The sequence below is a fragment of the Ictidomys tridecemlineatus genome, chromosome 5, assembly GCF_052094955.1.
Source record: "Ictidomys tridecemlineatus isolate mIctTri1 chromosome 5, mIctTri1.hap1, whole genome shotgun sequence".
In the NCBI taxonomy this organism is placed as follows: domain Eukaryota; kingdom Metazoa; phylum Chordata; class Mammalia; order Rodentia; family Sciuridae; genus Ictidomys; species Ictidomys tridecemlineatus.
The window spans coordinates 195,394,852-195,414,449 of NC_135481.1; the positions used below are offsets into that span (position 1 = coordinate 195,394,852).

Here is a 19,598-nt window from a genome sequence, read left to right on the forward strand (position 1 = left end):
CTGTGAGCGTGGAGACCTCTTCTCTTCATCTCACGCCTGGGTGCTCCTGACTCGTCACCAGGTGGCAGCCCCTCTGCCGCCTGAGTGACCGCTTCGGGTGACCGTGGCCTCTCCCTGCTGGAGCTAGGAGGATGGTAAAAAGCGCCTCTTTTCTGCTGGCCCCTCCACTGACCTGCCAGCACACCTCCGTTCCAGTCTGAGGTCCCTGTGCCCTGCCTCCCGGGACAGCCTTGCTCCCTTCCTCTTGTGACATCCTGTTCTCCTGGGGCCATTTCTCCCGACGCCACCCCAGCTCCTGGCCTCCTTCTGTGCCTTCCTTGGGGCCTGTGTGCCCTCTGTCTGGAACACGCTGCCCTAGGACCTGGCTGCCTGTGTCTTGGATTCGTCCCCGAGGGTGACTTTTCTTGGCCGCCTGGTCTGAAGGAGTCGTTCCTTCATTTTCTGTTGTTTTTTAGAATAAACTTTTTGCGTTTTAGAGTCACTTTAGATTTCCAGAAAAGTCGTGCAGACAGTGCTGAGAATTCCCACGTCGCCCGGCCTGCGCGCCCACCCCACCCCACCCCGCTCCTAGCATCGTGGGTGCCAAGCATTTGTCAGAATCCGAGGTGGGGTGGCACGTCATCACCGACAAAGCCTTTGCTGTGTGCAGATGCCCTTAGTTTAACCACTGAGGCCCCTCTCTGTTCCAGGCTCCCCTCCGCCGTACCTGGTTGTCTTATCTCCTCAGGCTCTGGCTGTGACAGGTTTTCAGCCTTGCTTTCGATGACCTTGACAGTTTTGAGGCGTGGGCCAGGCGTTTGGTAGGTTGCCCCTGGCCTGGGTTCATGTGGCGCGTCTCAGGATGGCGGGATGGGTTTTGGGGGGAAGAACCCCTGAGGCACAGTGCCATTTCTGTCACATTAAGGGTGCCCGTTATCAGTGTGACTTACATCAGTGCTGATGTTGACCTTGGCCACCTGGCCTTGGTGACAGTTCCTTCGCTGTTCATATGGTGTCCTTTGGAGCGAGGTCGCCCAGGCCACACTGAGAGTGGGAGGCCCACTCCACCTCTTGAGGGCGGAGGATCTCAGGAAATTATTTGGAGCTTTTCTGTGTGGGAGGTTTTGTTTCTTCTGCCCTGTCTGTTTGTTCATTTAATCCTTCATGTGAGTGTGAATTTAAGGATAATTGGTTTATACTTTGGGTTGTAATACAGTGCTAATTATCTATTTTATTGCACATTGTTCCTATTTTGGAAGTTGAACCCCCCCAGCCTCCCCATAACTGAGGATTGAACCCAGGACCCCTCGACCACTGACTACATCCCCATCCCTTTTTATTTTTTGTTTTGAGATAGGGTCTCACTAAGTCGTGGAGGCTGGCCTTGGACTTGAGATCCTCCTGCCTCAGCTGCCTGAGAGCTGGAGTTACGGCATGCGCCATCTCACCTAGATCTGTTTTTTTCTTTTTCTTTTTTTCCCTTAATTGGAGAATGGTATTAGAAATCAAGATCTGGGGCTGGGGGCACAGCTCAGTTGGTAGAGTGCTTGCCTCACATGCACAAGGCCCTGAGTTCAATCCCAGCACCAAAAAGAAAAAGAAGTCAAGATCTGGGTGCTGGGCGTGCTCACGGTTCCTGGGTGTCTGTGCTTCTAGGTTCTCTGATTGACAGCAGGGAAACATTCACCTGTGTGGTCGCCAGGGCATAGGCACCTGTCTGTCCATGGTCCTGCATGTACCCATCCGTGTTAGCTAAACGTGAGACCATGAGATCCTGTGCTTGACTGCATGCTTTCCCATTCCTGCACGGATCCACTCTAGCCTCGTCCCCCTAGTTGAAGTCCCCCCCTTCAGCAGGGAGAAAGGTGGCTCCCGCTGTCTGCCCTTGGTGTACCATGTCCTGGTGCACAGTTAACCCGATCTGTGACATATAGCTTGACGAATGACCGAGCGAACACTTGGCTCAAGATGATGGAGCATCGTCAGCATCCAGAAGGTTCCTTGATGGCTCTGGTATTGCTCTCATACTGCATTCGTTGGTTTCTGTGCCAGAATGCGGATGTCTTTTTCAGAAGGGCCTGGGCCTCCGTGAGGCTCACTCCTCCTCTCCCTTCGGGGGTCAGGAACCGCAGAGGTTTCAAAAGCCAAACTCCCCCAGCCAGATCCCCTGGTTCTGGGTTGCCTCCTCCCTCGTTCAGTATTTACTCTTTGTGGCTCGGTTTCCCCACCTGGGGGTGATGAGGACGTACGGTTAGTGCCGAGGTGAAGTTGCCCACCCGTAGGTGCTCAGAGTGGAGCTGGGCGTGGTGGGGGCCGAGGGGCTGGCCACTGTTGGAACAGGCTTGCAGAGACGGGCGTGTCCTGGTGGGCCGCCAGGGCAGGTCCTCCTCGCTGATCTGCTCTCAGCCTCTGGGAAGAGGGAGTGCAGGCAGCTGGGAAAACGGTATCCAGCCCGACCCCTGCTCAACAGGGAAGGATCAGGAGGGTGGCCCCGCGGACGGCTCTGGACCTCTGTCTAGACCCCGTCCCGGGCACCGCCCTGCCCCTGCCTGTCCTGCGCGCTGCTCTGCCGCTGTCTGGGGTGAGCTCCCAGGTGCTCTGTGTCTGGAGCTTGGGTGGGGAGTCCCTGGAGGGGCTCACCTTGTTTTGAGGGCGACCTTCCTCTTTACTGGGAGGCTGTCCCTGGGCGGAGCTGAGTGCTCTTTCCTGGGGAGGGTGGCTGTGGTGGTGGCTTTTGTGTCCAGGACCTTTCTCACAGAGCCACTGGCACCCGGGGAGGTAGTGACACATGCAGTGACCTGGGCTTGACTGGGCTGCCGAGACCTCAAGAACCCAAGTCTGTGGGCAAAGGTGACATTTGTGTATTTGGCACCAGGGATTGAAGCCAGGGCGCTTACCCGCCAAGCCTCACCACCAGCCCTTTTTGGTATTTTGTTTAGGGTCTCACTGAGCTGCTTAGAGCTGTATACACTCAGTGGCTGAGGCTGGCTTTGAACTTGGGATCCCTTCCCTCAGCTTCCTGAGCTTAGCCAGTGGGACATTTGTGAAAGTGGGCAGGACGGCTGTGGCGCCCGATCTCTCTCTGCTCCTGACTCGGTGAACGCTGGCTACTCCTCCAGCCTGCTTTTCTGTTTGGGAAAGTCAGTGCTTTGGTCCCACATGACACTTCCCGTCCGGTTCTTTGGTCATGAGCCGCGGCAGCCAGCTCTCGTTCATTGGGACAGGAAGGAAGATGGTCAGCGGGCTCCCAGGAAGGCTGGTGGTCAGGTGGCTCTGGGGAGTGGGTCAGTCTGTGGCCTCTCATGGACAAACAGAGAGTCCATGTGTCATGTGTCTGTCCTTTGGTTAGGGAAGGCACTCACCCACACCGTCCCCTCCAGGGAAGAGAGAGTTCTCAAAAGGAGCGGAAGGGGCCACCTTGGCATCTTGGGAAGCTGGCGGCGGTACTCTGCTGGCCGTTAGAAAACAGGCCTGGGCCGTGCTCTCCTTGGGAACCTGGGACACTGGTGATCGGCCCAGAATTCTTTGCTCCTTCTCCGGCGTCTGCTCCTTACAACTTCCAGGTTATGGGACTGCATCTCCACCTGCGCCCTCTGCCCAGCGAGCTCACCTGTTAACCACGTCCCACGTCACCCTTTCCATCATGCCAGCCTTGGCATTTTTCAGGGTGTTCACTGCTCAGAAGACAAAGCTTTCAGGGTTTCGAGATGACACTGGACATGTGTGTCCAAGGGCCAGGGGTGTTTGCGGGGCTCGTGTTTTGTGAGCACTTACTGGGCCACAAAAAATCTGCAGATGACCACATTTGGTTCTATGATGGCTTGGTGTAGGTACGCTGTCCCCGTCTTATAGTGAAGGAAACCGAGGCTCCTGTGAGTCGACAGGAGTAGCACTGCCATCAGACTTTGTCTTTGGCTTCAAGCCTTTCACTTAACCATGGACCGTATCCATGGGTTCTGAGTTCAATGCGTGGAGGGCCCAGCAAGTAGGTCAGTGGCATGTGGGATTCTGGGGGCTTCTGTGAATGGGGGTGCTTCCATTTCATTGTTGACCCCTAGGGATATGGCCTACGTGGTTTAGAAATGTGCTAACAGAGAGAGGAGAGATGTAGTCTAGGTACGCCAGCTTTTCAAAGACTGTGGACGAATTCAACGAGACGTATCTTGAGATATGTGGCCGAGGCCTGTCAGTTTGCATTCTCTGTGTTGGGTTGGTCACAGCAGAGTTCTTGCAGGACTTTGGCCACCCTATGTGTGAGTCAGGACAAGCCCCTGGAAGGTCTGGCTCTAGAAGCTTGAAGAGTGATGGGCATGGGTTGAGTCCTGTCTCTGTACAGGAGGCACAGTCCTGTCGTGCACCGTCCTGCCGTGCATGCATTCACAGCACCGATTGTGGTATGCGTTTGCCAGGCTGACAAAGCTGAAAACATTTTTAAAAAATGTCTGTGTAATGTCACCAGCACAAGGGAGTAAGCCACTTGGAAAGCAGGCACAGATGCAGCGGAAGCCCGAGATATTAAAATCCTGCACGGTACCGTTGTCGCCGAGATCTGCCTGGGTAGGAGATGTTTTCGGAGACAGGATGCTAGAGAATATACAATTACAGCAATTTGCTAACCAGCCCCAGACCTTAATTAGTACAGGATCCTCGTTTTCATTGTTGTATGTAAATTAAGATTCTCACAAAGGGGTTGTTTATGAGGATGGCTCCGAGATAGAGACCTTCTGTCATTTTTCAAGGAAACTCTTTTAAGAAAATGGAACCGTAAACACTTTGTGTAGAAGGGCTGAGAATTTTTTTCTTTGAAGAAATGAGCATCGTAATTTCAAGTCTACTTTGCCTTTTTTTACTTCTCCAAGTAGCACCGTCCGTGGACTGTGCACTAGAGTGTATTTGTGAGTTAGATCACCACCAGATTGTTCCTCTCCCAGCAAGACCTGAAATATCTCGGGACTTGGAAGATGCCTGACTGGAAGCTGGGACGTGGTCCACCCTCCCTGCCCGGAGCCCCGTTGCTGACGCTCCAGTGACTTAATTTAGCTTTGGGGTTCACTTGCAGAAACCCTGCGCCTGCCCCACGTTTGAAGCCTGACCCTGGGACTTGTTTGTGGGACTATTACTATTCTGAGGGACTCTGGTCAGAAATAGACCCTCTTCAGCCTTAAAAAGGAGCCTCATCTCTTCTTCCTCCCAGTGCCTTGAGTAGACCCCAGGGGCCCCGAGAGCTTTTAGAGACCCTGACACTTTTTCACTTGAAGTTTTGGGTGATGTTGCAGGTTGAGTGTCCTTTGTCTGAAATACTTGGCACCAGAAGCGTTTTGGAGTTGGGATTTTTTTTCTCCTTCAGATTTTGCGATATCTGGGTGTGCACAATGCGGTATCTTGGACGGGACCCGAGTCTAAACAGAGTCTAACAGAGTTCATCACCGTTTCCTGCGCATCGTCCACAAGTGGCCTGTCGCTCATCTTGAGCAGTATCTTTAGTGGGCCTCTCTTGCGACTGACCTGTCACATGAGACCGGGTGTGGAATTTTCCGCTTGTGATGTCACGTTGGCACAAAAAGTGTCGGATTTTAGAGCATCTTGGGTTTCGGGTTGTTGGACTCCACCTCTACTTCGTTTGGCGACAGTGGACTTTTTTTCTCTTCTTTTGACATGGGGTCTCGCTGTGTTGCCGAGGGTGGTCTTGAACCGTTCTCCTGCCTCGACCCCCTGAGGAGCTGGACCACAGGTCTGTGCCTTGGGAGCTGGCTCCTATAGTGGATCCTTTACCAGTGACATAGGGAGCACGTTCGGGAAGGACATGGCTTGTGGTGGGAGTGAGTGCAGTGCTGTAGGTCCCCAAGGTCCCCTTCAGCCTCCTGGGGACCCCCGCTGCACTCCTAGGAACCTGGAGATCAGCATTGCACAGACATGAAGAAGCAGCCTGATCGATCCCCGCCTCTGCTGTCCGGGGTGTGCCTCGATTCCATCCTGGACACGCCTTCTCACAGGACTTTGAGGACCACGCAGTTCTAGGTCAAGAAAAGCAAATCCCACCCCTTGTTCTATACCACTGACCTACACCCCCTGCTCTCCTTGGTTTTTCGGGTGAAGGTCTCCGTCCTCCAATCCTCATGCACTGCCCCTGCCCATCTTCCTGCCCACCTCACTGGCCTCCTTACTCCCTGTATTCCCCTCTTCTTCATTCACACTCCACCTTACAGATCCTTGAAAGAGTCACTGCTGGCCACAGGGCCTTTGCTCATACCTGGAAACTCTCTCCTCCCCTTTCTCTCCTTGACGCCCCTCCCCGCCCCATCATTTAAAGCTCTAGGAGAGGAAGAGTTCTGCCTGTTGTTTGGGCCCATCCTCTTAACTAGTACTGTGCCTGTCGTAGGTGGTGTGCAATGAATCTTTATTTTGAATGAATGACTGAACTTTGTCTATCTGATGGATGGAACTTTGATCCTTTTGGCTGGGTTTTTAGCGTAATCCAGTGCCTGGAAATACTTCCCTGGCTCAGGTGTCTGTTCTGTGTGCTGGGACGTGGGACTGTTGGACATGGTCCCTTCCCTCTGATTGCTTTCCGTCTGGACATGCTGTTTCTGCTGAGCTCTTTCTAACACACAAATCCAGGTGTTCAACTCTCCTGCTTGAGGGCTGCTGCGGATTGGGGGGTGCAGAGGCAGACGCCCTGCAGGGCTCTGCAGACTGGCCGCCTGTGGTCCTGTGATGCGTCCTTACTGAGCCGCCCTTCAGCTCCTTCCAGGCTGCCTCTCCCTGAGGACACCTTCCTCTGGTCTTCCAGATCCCACGAGACCCAGGCCCTCCCTCCTGAGCCCTGATTCACACAGTGTCACTCTTGAAAGTGATTAAATGGCCCAGGAAGGGAATCCGTTTTGATCGGAAATTCTTAGGCTTACTAAAGGTCTGAGAAGTTTCAAGCTAGACTAAAGGAGGATTGAAAGGCAAGGCCCGGTCCACCTCTCTAGGCCTGAGTTCACCTTCCAAACCCTCCGGCCGATGGGGAGGGGCCTGCCTGTGGCCTGTCTGGGTCTTCCCGTCCAGCTCCTGCTGCCCAATATGGCAGCCACAGGATGGCAGTGTTTGATTCACAGTTTGCAAAACCAGACCCCTTTCCTGAGATCTCGGTCCTAGCCCCGCTTCACGTGCACAGCAGCCCGGCGGGGCTGGAGGCCGCCATAGTGGACCGCACAGATGCAGAAGAGACCCAGAACAGGGCCGCCATTTAGCAAGCGCTGTCCGGCCACCCTCCTCCGTGGCTCCAGAGGTGAATGGGCTCATTGTGAACTGAGCCGGGCTCGGAGGGGGACGCACACAGCCGGGCCCAGGGCCGGGTGGATACTCCGCCTGTGTTGAGTCGACATTTTGCTTGATGAGATCTCTCTTCCCATCTTCCCAAGTTGGCATTTCTTGCCCAGGTCCTGAGCAACTGCCTTTTGCCAGACCCCAACCGAGGTTTCTCAGGGGGGTGGAGAGCCATCTGCCTCTCCTGGCCTCCTGCCTTCCCTGCTTTGGGTGTGTTTCCTGTCCCTGCTGGGGGGTGGGGGTGGGGGTGGGGGGAGGGCGGTAGGCCTGCTTCCTGTCCCTGCATCCCAGAGGCCCAGCCCTTGCATCTCCTGACTGTGGGGTGGTCACCTCATAGTACCTGCTGAGTACATGCCTTTTTCAATGAAGGGTGTCTTCCTAGAATTAAAATCAACTTTAAGGGAAAAAAATGGCTTGTTGGGTTTTTCCTTCCCAATTACAATAAAATCAGCGTAGATCTCCTTGCAAAAAGTCAAACCGCTCAGAGAAAAAGCGAAGACCCCTCTTTTGGCAGGTGACCATTGTTAATAGTGGTATCTTGTATCTGGACTCCCGCCCCGTGTATAGACAAACCTGTTCAGATCCCAGGAGGCTGAACCTGAACCCCCACTCCGTCTCCCCCAGTCCCGCTTCTCTGGCCTCCACTTTTTCTCCCTGCCCCGTGAGCCGCTAACAGTGCAGACTGGCCACCAGGGAGTCTGCAGTCCCACCTGAGGGGCAGCCGTGGCCAGTGCTCTGTGTGGAGTGGGGGCCCTTCAGGGCCTGATTTGGTGACTTCACATCTGGTTTTAAAATTTACATTCGACTTTTCTTTCTTTCTCGTTTTCTTTGGTGCTGAGGATTGAACCCGGGGGTCTCGCGTGTTCTAGGCTGGTGTTGTACCGCTGAGCTGCACCTTAGCCCTAGTTTCTGCCAATTTTTAAAAATCAAATCAATTAATTAATTATTTTGGGTACTGGGGGTCTAACCCAGGGGTGCCTGACTGCTGAGCCAGGTCCCCAACCCTTTTTGTCTCAATAAGTTGCTGAGGATCTTGCCAAGATGCCGAGGCCGGCCTCCGTCAGCGCCTGAGTCTCTGGGATCACAGGCCTGTGCCACTGTGCCCAGCTGCCAATTTAAGAATTTCAGAATAGTGATGTCCAGCTGTGGGGGCCTCTGTTGGCCACCACCCCAGGCCTTGCTGGGGGTTCCCCTGGCCTGAGTGCCGGTGGGGCCATCCTGGGTCACTGGTTCCCTTGTTACCTGGTTTGTCACCTCCTCCTCCCCGTGAGCCTCATTCCCTTCCTGGCACTTCAGTCTTTGGGGACCATCTTTCAAACCAGGTGGCTATTTTTGTGGGGCCAGAAATAGTCGGCTGTGAAGAGCGAGGGACTGTGTGGTAGGGTAGGTGGGCATCTGAAATCTGGACCAAGTCTGGGGGCCGCGGACGCTTCGCCAGGCTGAGGAGGCCCAGCGGAGGCAGGAAGGAGGTTGACTCTCACTCCTGCCCAGGGGGCCGGATGGGGAGACAGGCCTGAAAGGCCACTTTGGCCTTGTCCTGGCTGCAGGAGGCTTCACCATGCAGGTGCAGAACTGAGAATCCCGGTGGCTGAGGACCCTGGGAGGTGTCCCCACCGAGAGCTTCAGACTTAAAAGGCCCTAAGACAAAGGGCAGGGAGGCTGGGGCCTCTGGGGCCTGCGGTCTCCTGGCAGGGAGTGTGTTTTCCCCGGGGAAAGTCACTTCTCTGTTTACTGCCCCTGATTCTCCGGAACAATAGCTCTCCCCAAGATGTGGGAGGAGTGGGAAGTGGGGGGCCAGGAAGCCTCCCCAGTCCCCCACCTTGGTCTTCCAGTGGTGAGTCTGAGCTCAGCCCTGACACATTCAGGGTATAAATCCTCTCTTAATCCCTTTCTTTTAGGGGGAAATGGGCCCCAATGGCCCTGTGACTGTGCAGAGGGCAATTTCCTGTTTTCAGGGCCCCTTTGGGCTGTTGCCTCCACAATCCTGCTCTTCTGGATTGGCTGAAGACATTCCTGATGCTGGGAAGACAACCTGGAGTGTCCAGGTGGCTGGCGCCCCTCTGGTCCTAACCTGGTCGTCCAGATGTGTCTGGGGGCACCTGGCCAGGTTGTGTGCCCAGCTGTGGACTGCGGCAAGGACAGGCATGCCGAGATGGAATCAGGAGGAGACACAGTCAGCCAGGGAACTGGCAAAGGAGGAGAATCACTTATTTTACTTATTTATTTTATTTTTGGTCCCAGAGATTGGACCCGTGGGTGCTGAACCACTGAGCCCCATCCCCAGGCCTTTGTGGTATTTTACTTAGAGACGGGGTCTCACTGAGTTGCTCTGGGCCTCGCTAAGAGACTGGCTTTGAATTTATAATCCTCCTGCCTCGGCCTCCTGAGCGTCTGGGATGACAAGCTGTGCCACCACCCCTGGCAGAAAGTAACTTGGTAGTCCTCAGGGAGGGACGGCGACCCAGGAAATACGCCACAACTTCTGGACACTGCGGTGAGGAGGCTGAGGCCAGGGTGGTCAGGGAAGGCCTCTCTGGGAGCTGGTGTTTGAGCCCAAAGCCGAAGTTGGCCAGTATGGAAAAGATGGCAGAGAACATTCTAGATGGAGGCGCATCCATGTGCAAATGGCTCGTCTGAGCAGCAGAAAGGGGGCCACTGCTCCCTGGGGGCGCTGCAGGTCTTGATAAGAGGCTCTCAGACGAGGGCTGGAGCAGGATGTGCCTGGTCTTGTGGAGGCCAGCAGACCAGCCGGTGGTTGGATAGTCATGGGACTGGAAAGTGGCAGCCAAGAAGGTTGGAATGAACGGGCAGAAGTGATGGTGGGGCAGGAGCACCCTTTGCTGAGCACCTTTTAGGTGCCAGGCACCCTACAGACCTGTCATCCTAACCCTGCCTCCCTCCCTCCCTCCCTCCCTGCTCTCTGCCTTCCTTCCCAGCACTGGGGATCAGACCCAGGGTCTTGCATGTTTCGGGCAAGCCCTCTAGCCCTGCCCTTCTGATTTTGAAACAGGGTCTTGCTAGGTTGCCCGGGCTGGCCTCCAGCTTGCAGTCCTCCTGCCTGAGCCTCCTGATTTCCTGGGATCAGGCCTGAGGCACCACACTCCCTGCACCCTGGGAGGTGGAGGATTCTTAAAGTAGCGGAGAAATGTATGAGCCCTGTACAAAAAGAAGATAGAGAAGTACTTCCCTTGCTATACCTTCCTCCCATACATAATCACACATTCCTGATGTTTCTTTTTAAAATTTTTTTGTCTAGAATGCAGTCAGTCATTTTGAATTTACTAGCCATGTGACCATGTGACCCATTCCTCTGGGCCTCAGTTACCGTGTCAATAAAATGGGGTTTCTGAGAACCTACTGTCTCCCAAAACTGTGGTGAGTTGGAAGTAAGTAGATTCTTATTTAGAAAATCCCCCCCTCCCCCTGTTCCGCGGGAGGCAGCTGTTTGTTTCTGGCCCTCCTCCCTGGAGGGCTGGCCCTCCCCTGATGCTGGTGGCCTGGATATCTGGAGTTGCTTGGTGACTATCTGTGAGTGACTGTGGCCTTTGTTTTCTTCCCTTTGAAATGCAGGTGAGACGCTGGGTGTCCTCAGCCCAGGCCTGGCCAGGCGGGTTGCAGCAGCAGGTGGCATGTTTACTCAGGGTTAGGCCTCCTGCAGGCTCACCGGAAGGTCCTTGATACCGGGCTTCCCAGCACAGTGGACATTATGGACCTGATCAGTCTGTCCTGGGGCCCTCCTGTGGGGTGTTTGGCTGAGTCCCTGGTGTCTGTCCACCACAGGCCAGTAGCAGCCCCTCTCTTTGTCTACCGTATCAATAAAATGGGGTTTCTGAGGGGTTTGGCAATTACCAAAGTTATCTCCAGACATTGCTGCTGGGTGTCCTGGGGGGACCCACTTGGTGACCTCTGTTCCACACTGTTTTAAACATCTGAGTCCCTTAACGGTGGCCCCTGGATGGATGTGCGGTTGGGGGAGGGCTGCCCTGAGCTCCTGCTGGATACTGGATCCTGGGGATACAGATCGGGGTAGGAGCACCTGGCATGTCCTGAGAGTTCCATCAATCTGTTGTCCCCATCCCCCACTTAAAGTGTCACAGCTTTCAGGGGCCCAGCACTTACTGAGTGTCCTAGGTCTTGGCCAACCCAGCGCGTGCCTGGCCCCTCCTGCACCTGGGTCTTGTGGCTGCCTGGTTTCTGAGGCCTTTGTGCCCTGACAGCACACAGATGCGTCTCTGCATCCCACCATGTGGGCGCCCCGCGATGCTCTGCGTCCCACTCCCCCGTGGGTGGGCACTGTCTTGGGCTCCCATGGCCACGCTGCAGTGGCTGCCCTGGTGCCCGCTCTGAGTGCGCCTCGCCCGTGGGCAGTAGGAAGGGCATCTCGGCCTCGCCCACTGGGGTCCCGGGGACGGAAGCCTCCCCCCCCCCCCCCCCCCCCCCGCTCCATGAAATGTGGGCGATGTTCTGCGTCTGAAGTCCTCCCTTCCCCAGAGGAGGGCTGTCCTTCTTCCTGGTCAGCCTGCTCTTGTCTTCATTAAGGGACTTCCCAGAGGCCTGCGGAGCACTGCCGGGCTCCCCGGCGGCTCCTGGGCCTCCATCCCCTCCATTCTGAGGGGCCTTTCTTCCCCTTTCTTCTCCCAGACCCACTTCTGGGCTTCAGCTGCAGCCGCCACAGAATCGCCTTTTTGTGTCTGAACGGGCCCTCGCGCCGCCACGGCTCCCACTGCCCCGTCTGAAAGCGTGGGGCACCTGAGCTTCCCAGAAGCCCGGCTGCGCGGTGGGGGTGGCACAGAGTCCCTGCAGCCGTGTGAATCACGCACATGGGTCTCTGCCAGCAGAGCCAGCGGCCTTGGGCCGGCCCGAGGCAACCGGTTCCTCCGCATTCCCTGTGTGGTCTGGCCCAGGTGGCTGGCTGCCCTCTGTGTGCCATGTTGCAGTGGCCTCGAGGCCTGGCCTCTGAGGGGCGGGGGGCCAGTGCTTTCCTGGAGCAGGTTGGGCTCTGCCTCTTGGTAAATTGCATGGAGTTGGTTCTGCAGCAGGAGATCCCTGGCCGCTGCTCTCGCTCTTCCTCCCCCAGGGCCTCAGTCCAGCTCCAAGGAGAAGTGAGGTCGCTCAGGCTGCTGAGCTGGAAACAGAAGCCCTTTGGAAACCAGCCCCTTCCCTGGGTAGAAGCAGGTCCACCTCTTCATTCCAACTGCCCTTTGATCCCAGTCTGCCCTGTGTGTGGGGTGGGGGAGGCTGTGCAGGGACAGGTCACTCCTCCCGCACCAGGATGGGCTCCTGCCTTCCAGGAAGCGCATCAGAACTCAGAGGCAATTGGAGCAATTATTAAGACAATTGAAAGCACATTGAAAACACCAGGCACTGCCCGCGGTCCCCTTCCCCTCCTCACTCCTGGCCTGCAGCACAACTCCGACTCCTTGTGTTTATTCACCTTCACCTGAATAAATGGCCCTTTGGTGCACTGCACCGAGGACTTGCAGCTTGGCTGTGCTGCTGTCGAGGGTGATAAATCAGAGGCGAAGGCTCAGGGACATGAAGGCAAGCCTCTGCCGCAGATGGCCTGGTCGCAGAGAGGTGACGGTGTCCTTGCCCCACCAGGTGACCTCATGTGTCCAGGACCAGGGCTGGCCTGCTAAGTGGTGACTCTTAGCCTGTCCTCTGCTTCTTCCTCCTCCCCCTGGGAGAGGCTGCCGAGGAACCGGAAGCAGGAATGTCTGCAGAGCAAGCCTCTGTGTCTTTGGAGAAGGCCAGGCCAGGCCCTCGGAGAAGCCAGGCTTTCTCCATGGCCGGTAAGTGTGCCCTCCCCGATTCCTGTGCTCTGTTTGGGTCGCGGTGCCCGAGACGCCGGGGAAGTGACCCTCTTATCCCGCTGCCTTGTTTTCCCTTTCACTCCGTCTCCTGGTTCTGGGTGGGAAGCTCCCGTCACCCAGGGCGTCCTGGAGGAGCCACCAGGGCCGCGGAGGAGGCCGCTGTCCTCTGACCTGGCGGGCCCAGGGGGGCGGGCGCCGTGCTCCCCACGGGTTCCCGTGGCTCTGCCCCAGTCTGTGGGGACTCACATGCTCCTCGAGGCTCAACTTTCTTTGCTCTAAGGACAGTTTCCCTCCCGGCCCCCCTCCTTTGCCCTGATTCCTGCTCTCTGCCAGGAGGAAATTCCGGGCCTTTTTTTTAAAACGATGTATTTGCTCCTCGTGGAGGCCCCAAGGTTCCTGCAGTGGGAGGCTGCTTGGGTCCCTGCTCCATGTCCCAGGAGGGCAGCTGCTTTGGAAGTGATCAGCCGGGCTCCACCTCACTGCTTCTGGGAGGGCAGCTGCGGGTGGTCCCGTTTGTGGTGGGCTGGGCGAGGGCCATGGTCACCGAGAGCTGTCTGAGCCCTGCCGGCCTCCTCTGACCTCCTCCGCTGCTGTTACCAGGAGTCCTGCATTTTTATGGTCTGATTGAAATGCAGAAATCCATCCTGGCTCATTCCATGGACTGGTGTCTTTGATAACTGTGAACTGTTTGTGGGGTTGATTTAACATGCACTTTGGAGAAGGCATGCTCTGCTTTGGGGTCAGGGTGGTGGTGGGGAGGAGGAGGAAGAGGAGGAAGAGAAGGAGCAATGATTGAGATAGTTCCTTGATTGAGCTCACTTTGTGCCCAGTCTTCTCCTGAAAGCTGAGCAAAATCGACTCATCTCCTCCTTTGGTGACTCTGCCCTTATCTCCATCTTCCAGAATAGCCCAGAGAGGCTGAGTCGCTTCCTCGTGGTCACAGTGCTGGGGAGAGCAGAACTATGTTCTGGAGGCTGTTAATGCCAGAGAGCAGTTTCCTGACCGCCTGTCTTTGTCATCTACGACCTGGTGCCTCTACTCTGTAGGATGACCAGTTGTTCCAGTTTGCCCAGGGTACCCTGCTGCGGTGGTGGACATGCGGTGGTGGACATGCGTGTCCCACTTATCTCGCATGCAGGCCCCAGCAGGCTTGTGCAGACGTCGTTAAGGAAATGTAACACCCACAGAAACAGGAGGCCTGGGACTTGGCGCTTCAGCCCTTCCCCTGGAGGGAGGCGACCATTCCCTGTAATATGTGTCATTTCCGAGACCCAGGAGAGCATCCAGTGCTGACTCAGGCCCTGGGCGTGGGTGGGGACAGGGTGCCTGGCGTGGCCTGTCTGGGAGGCCTCGGTGGAGACAGGGAAGGGAGGGGAGGTGACCCTGGAGCCCCCAGCCTCTTTTGTAGCACCCAGCAGTTCTGATGCCACCGTTGGAAGATCCGAAGGTGAATGTGCTCCTGGGTGACTGTGGTTGGAGAGAAAGGTGCCACCGTCGCCCAGTTCCCGCAGCTCCTGGTGGGACCTTCCCTGCCCCCACAGCTGTTGGGGAAAAACAAAAACAAAAGCAAAATGAGAGCCACCTGTTCAACCCTGCGCCCTAACTTAGCGAGTCCTCGCGCTCAGAGCCAAGGGTGAGGCCCTGCTGGGGCGAGGTCCTGGGGTGCCAGGGCTGGCAGCGTGGGCCTCAGAGCCGGCACAGCTGCCTGGGTTCAGTTCCCTGCCTGCCCCTCAGCAGCTGTGCCGTCTTGGACAAGTGACCTGGAGGGAACCCCAGGGAAGCCTTTTAAATGGTGCCTTGTGCTTATTGCATGTGACAAAGGACAGTCTTGGCTGTTAATACCTGCGGCTCAGGAAGGCTCAGAGCCAGGCCTGCTTGGAGCATGGATCCCCTCAAGTCACGGCGTGGCCGGGCAGTGGCGGGCAGGGTTGTTTCTGGTGGTTCCCACTTAGGTCTCATCACATGCTTGGCTCTTGGTACCCAGGAGACTTCCCGTATTCTGAAGATCTTGGGGAAGTGTCACCAGCCGGGAAACGTGTGCTGCTTCCTGTTGCGGGCCAAGACGTTTCCCAGAGTCATCACCATGGCCCTCCCCGGCCCGGTTCACCCGCATGATCCCTCCCAGGCCAGACCTACCTGGAGGGCGGGTAGGGGCCCAGGGTTGCTGGTGGGCCAGCCCCATAGAGTCACCAGAGAAAGTGGCCAGGAAAACCCAGACCGAAACAGAACCCAGAAACCCTTCAGGTCAAAGGTGAACCCTTCCCTGCGCCGCAGTCCAGGTGGCTGTTGGTCATCCTTCCAAGTTCGTGGATGAAATGTGCTTAGCAATACGGCCCCGTCAGAATGAAATCATTAAAGGAGGGAAAAAAATTGACTCAGCCTTTTGGAAAAGCTCCCTGTGGTGGCTTCGTTACCATGACGACAGCCAGATTCCTACCACCATCTTGTCACCACCCGAGGCCTGGTCTCAGCCAAGGGCTTGCGTCAGAGCTGACCGCCATCTCCGACCTCTGAAGGGTGTGGGGTCTGGACGTTTCCTGGGGTTTCTGCCTCGTGAGGAGCCTTCACGGAAGGCCCTGCTCTTGCCAGATGTGTCTGCTGATTGGGGGCTATTAAATTTCTGCCCCTTGGATACAGCCACTCAACTCTCATTAACTCTGGGGGGAATCGGGGCCTTTGTAACCGCAGACAATTGCCCTTTTTTTTTTAAATTATTTATTTATGTTTTTAAAAATATTTTTAGTTATCCATGAATACCATACCTTCATTTTGTTGGTTTAGTTGTATGTGGTGCTGGGGATCGAACCCAGGGCCTCGTACATGCCAGGCAAGTGCTCCAACACTGGAGCTACAACCCCAGCCCCCACAATTGGGGTTTATATGTTCTGATGAGACTGGAAAGTTGGGGATACTCTTCAGTGTGGTGACCCTGGGCCAGACCCGTCCTTCCACAGTGCAGGACCCCGTTTCCTCCTGGTGTCCTGGTGGGCTTGGGCAAACCTGCGTGGGGCGCTCTAAATGGTTGAGGGCAGTATTGATCTCTGGTGTTGTTCGTGGCATTAAAGGATTTTGAAGTCCCAGAGGGACTTTGAGGTCTTCGGGCCCCGTGGTCTTGATCTCTAGGACACTTCTGAGAAGCCTGAGTAGGCTGTGGCCGCTCGGCCCGGGGAGTGGAGTCTGGGTGCAGGACGCGCCTTGGGTTGGTGGTGGGCTCCAGGGTCCCTTTCTTTCTTCCTTCCCCACTTTACAGACCAGGTGCTGAGCCCCTGAGAGGGGAAGACACTTCCTAGGGTCTTTGTGATGTCGCCTCATTTTCGGGCCTGGTCACCTGGCCTGGCTCTGTTTGTGGAGCCCCAGACCAGCCCCCGCAGGGTGATGGGAGGTGGGGGAGATGCCTCCCCAGGCCCGAGACCTCACAGTGCCCCCCCCCCACACCACCCAGAGCATCTCAGACTGGGCGCCTCTTAGCCCTGGAAGGCCGTTGAAGAGGGCGGCTGGGCCCTGCCCCAGAGTTTCTGACCCTGTAGACCCAGAGCAGGGCCCCAGATGGTCATTTCTAGTGTATTCTCAGGTGCTGCTGCTGCGGCTGCTCCTGCTGCTGCTCACCCTCACCCCAGGGGACCTCAGTCACAGAGATAACGGTGCCAGGGGGAGCTGGCGCTGCCCCGGCCCCGGCGGCCACCTGAGCACTGGCTGGGCTGGTCCCATCACCAGACCCTGTGTGTCTGGGCCTGAGGGAAATGAGTGGCAGGTGCTGGGTGGTCCCTGCAGTGAGGATGAGCTTCCCTTCCAAGGTCCTCCTGAGAAACCTCCCTCCCTCTCCCACGGGTGAGCTTTTCTTCTCTCCCCATACACTTGAAAACACACCAACCAAAGCCTTCGCCTGATGGCGCTCTCTGTGTGTGTTTTGTGTGGCTGGGATGGAACCCAGGGGTGCTTTGCCGCTGAGCTACACCCCAGCCCCTTTTAATCTTTTTATTTGCTTATTTATTTATTTATTTATTTAGTTCTGGGGATTGAACTCGGGGCCGGGGGTGGGGGTGGGCACTTGACCACTGACCCACATGTCAGCCCTGTTTTATTTAGAGACAGGGTCTCACTGAGTTGCTTAGCGCCTCACCACGCCATGGCTGAGGCTGGCTTTGAACTCTCAATTCTCGTGTCTCAGCCTCCTGAGCTGCTAGGATTATAGGCGTGTGCAGCCGGGCCCGGCTCCTTTTTATTTTTTGAGACAAGATCTTGTAAAGTTTGGAGGCTAACTTTGAACTTGTGATCCTCCTGCCTCAGCCTCCTGAGTCAATGGGATAACAGGTGTGCACCACCACTCCTGGCTCAAAACACCTTTTTTAAACTTTAATACTCTGACACTTGAGCAGAGTATGGGGGTGTACTAGAGTCGTGTAGCACAAATCCCAAGCGCCTTCTGTGGTTCTCAATCCAGTCCCAACTTTATCCACCTGGGATGTTTTTATCCTGAATTGGGCCTCCTTCGTTCATCAGGGACTTTGGTTCGCACCTGCTGCTTTTTTTCTTTCTTTTTAAATGTGTAACTGAACTTTATAAATACTTTTAATCTCCCTTATTTTGATAAAGTCATCCAGGCACATAGTGAATACAATACACAGAGGTATACAGGTCCCTACAGGTCTCCTTCCAAGGCGGCCACCTGTCCCCATGTAGAGCCCTGCTGAGCTTTTGTGTTCATGTGAGAGTCTTCTGAGGATGCACAGGCACATCCTTACAGGTCCCTTAATGTGCTGGATACCTGTTGCTTTTACAACGAGGCACTGAAGCTTGACAATCTCAGTTCATGGGGAGGTGCCCTTTGGATCCTTTCTATTTTGCAGTGCTAGGGAACACACCAGGGCCTCGCACATCCCCGGCCCTTTTTAATTTTTACTTGGAGACAGGGTCTCACTAAGTTGCGGAGGCTGATCTTGAACTTGCCATCCTCCTGCCTCAGCCTCCCGAGTCACTGGGGATGACAGGTGTGGGTCACGGCGCCTGGCTGCCTGTCTTTCTCAAGGGCTGGAGCATTCCATGGTGTCTGTGGACTGGCTCTTCGTGGACACATAAGTTGTCCAGTTCTGGGCACAACCCACGGTGGGGACTGTGGAGCCAGGCCGTGTGGAGAGAGGGAGTTTTCCTGTCGGGCAGTGGAGAGGACCCTTCTGGGAAAGCCGTTTTCCCTGTCCCGGGTTCTGTCCTTTAGCTTTCTCACTAACTGACTCCTGTGCCTTGGGGGCAACCCCCTGGGCTTTCTGGGCCTCCACTTGGTGTCTGTGGGGTGCTCCCCCAGACCCGGGGCTCTTAACCCTCAGGACACCTGTGGTTAGCACTGAATTTCCTCTCATCACTGGTCTGCCGATCATGGGTTCAGAACTTTCTGGAAGCCTGGTGGTGAGGCAGGAGAGTCCGCTCATGGTCAGGCCTTGTGCACCCGCTAGAGGCTGCCCACCCTCCCAAATCACAGGGAGGCCTTGCATTGGGCGATGTTGGACCAGTCCACCTCCCCTGGAGGCGGGAGATGGCGCAGGGTGGTGTGCGTGCCCAGACCTGCCCGGTGGCGAGCTGCAGGAGGAACATCTTTCGAGATCGCCATCTTCCTGTATCTCACATCCCGTCCCAGCCTGGTGCGTGGGCTGTGCTGTCTGCTCTCCGCTCTCCGGTGTCTGTAGCTTTTGCTCTTCGGGATGCCAGCTGTCCCGAGCTGCGCCTCTATTGTCCATAACCCAGGAGGCCACCTTGGGGCATGCGATGGACTCTGGTCCTCGCAGGTGAAGACTGAGTGGATGGTGGTAGAAGGATGCACCGAGACACTGACTGGGAGGGAGGCTGGAAACGAGGGGGGTCTGGTAAGAGGGGGGCTGGTGCTTCTCAGGCGAGGATCAATAAGAATGTAATTTGTATTGATTTCTTGGGAGGAAGGTCTCAGAGTGCCCACTGCTGACAGCCGGGAGAACTTTCCGGTGGGCAGGGTCATTCTTTTTACCCCTTCTGTTTTGTCAGCTGTGAGCATACACAGCAGCGCTCCTTTTCTGCACAGAGCAAGGTGCTGTCGTTGCCCTGGTGTGTGGCCTTGGTGACCTGCCTTTCATCGTTTCCTGATTGGCCACTGTTGTGGGTGTGGAAAAGAAGTTCTTGGGCATGCAAACAGCGCCCGGTGCCTATGTGACGCCTCCTAGGAGCTTGGTTGCGGCCTTGTCAACAGGGACACAGTCAGAACGGTGATGAGTGTGCAAGGTGGAGGCTCATTCTCACCCCGACGTGGGATCGTTGCTCACTTTATCTGGTGTTGTCGCGGCCTGTGGGCTCTGAACTTTTTTTGTTTTGGCAACCAACCAAGATTTGATAAAGATATCATCACGTAGGAGTGGAGAGTGGTGGTTCACGCCTGTAATCCCAGCTCATTGGGAGGCTGAGGCAGGAGGATCACAAGGTCAAGGTCAGCCTGGGCAAGTCCCTGTCTCAAGATAAAATTTTAAAAAAGGGTTG

General features: G+C 55.9%; 1 protein-coding gene across 35 annotated transcripts in view; it reads left to right on the top strand.

The window, feature by feature from the left end:
* Zmynd8 (zinc finger MYND-type containing 8) overlaps window positions 1-19,598 on the top strand; it is a 97,764-nt gene that overhangs the window by 11,839 nt on the left and 66,327 nt on the right. The window contains exon 3 of one of the 35 annotated variants that reach the window (XM_078052005.1): window positions 12,892-13,082. The exons of 33 other annotated variants lie outside the window; for them this stretch is intronic. In XM_078052005.1, the coding sequence (XP_077908131.1) occupies window positions 13,004-13,082 (79 nt within the window). In that variant the 5' untranslated portion in view covers window positions 12,892-13,003. Of the gene's footprint in view, window positions 1-12,891; window positions 13,083-19,171; window positions 19,549-19,598 lie in introns of those variants that run through there. One more of the 35 variants, XM_078052019.1, reaches the window with a different exon arrangement.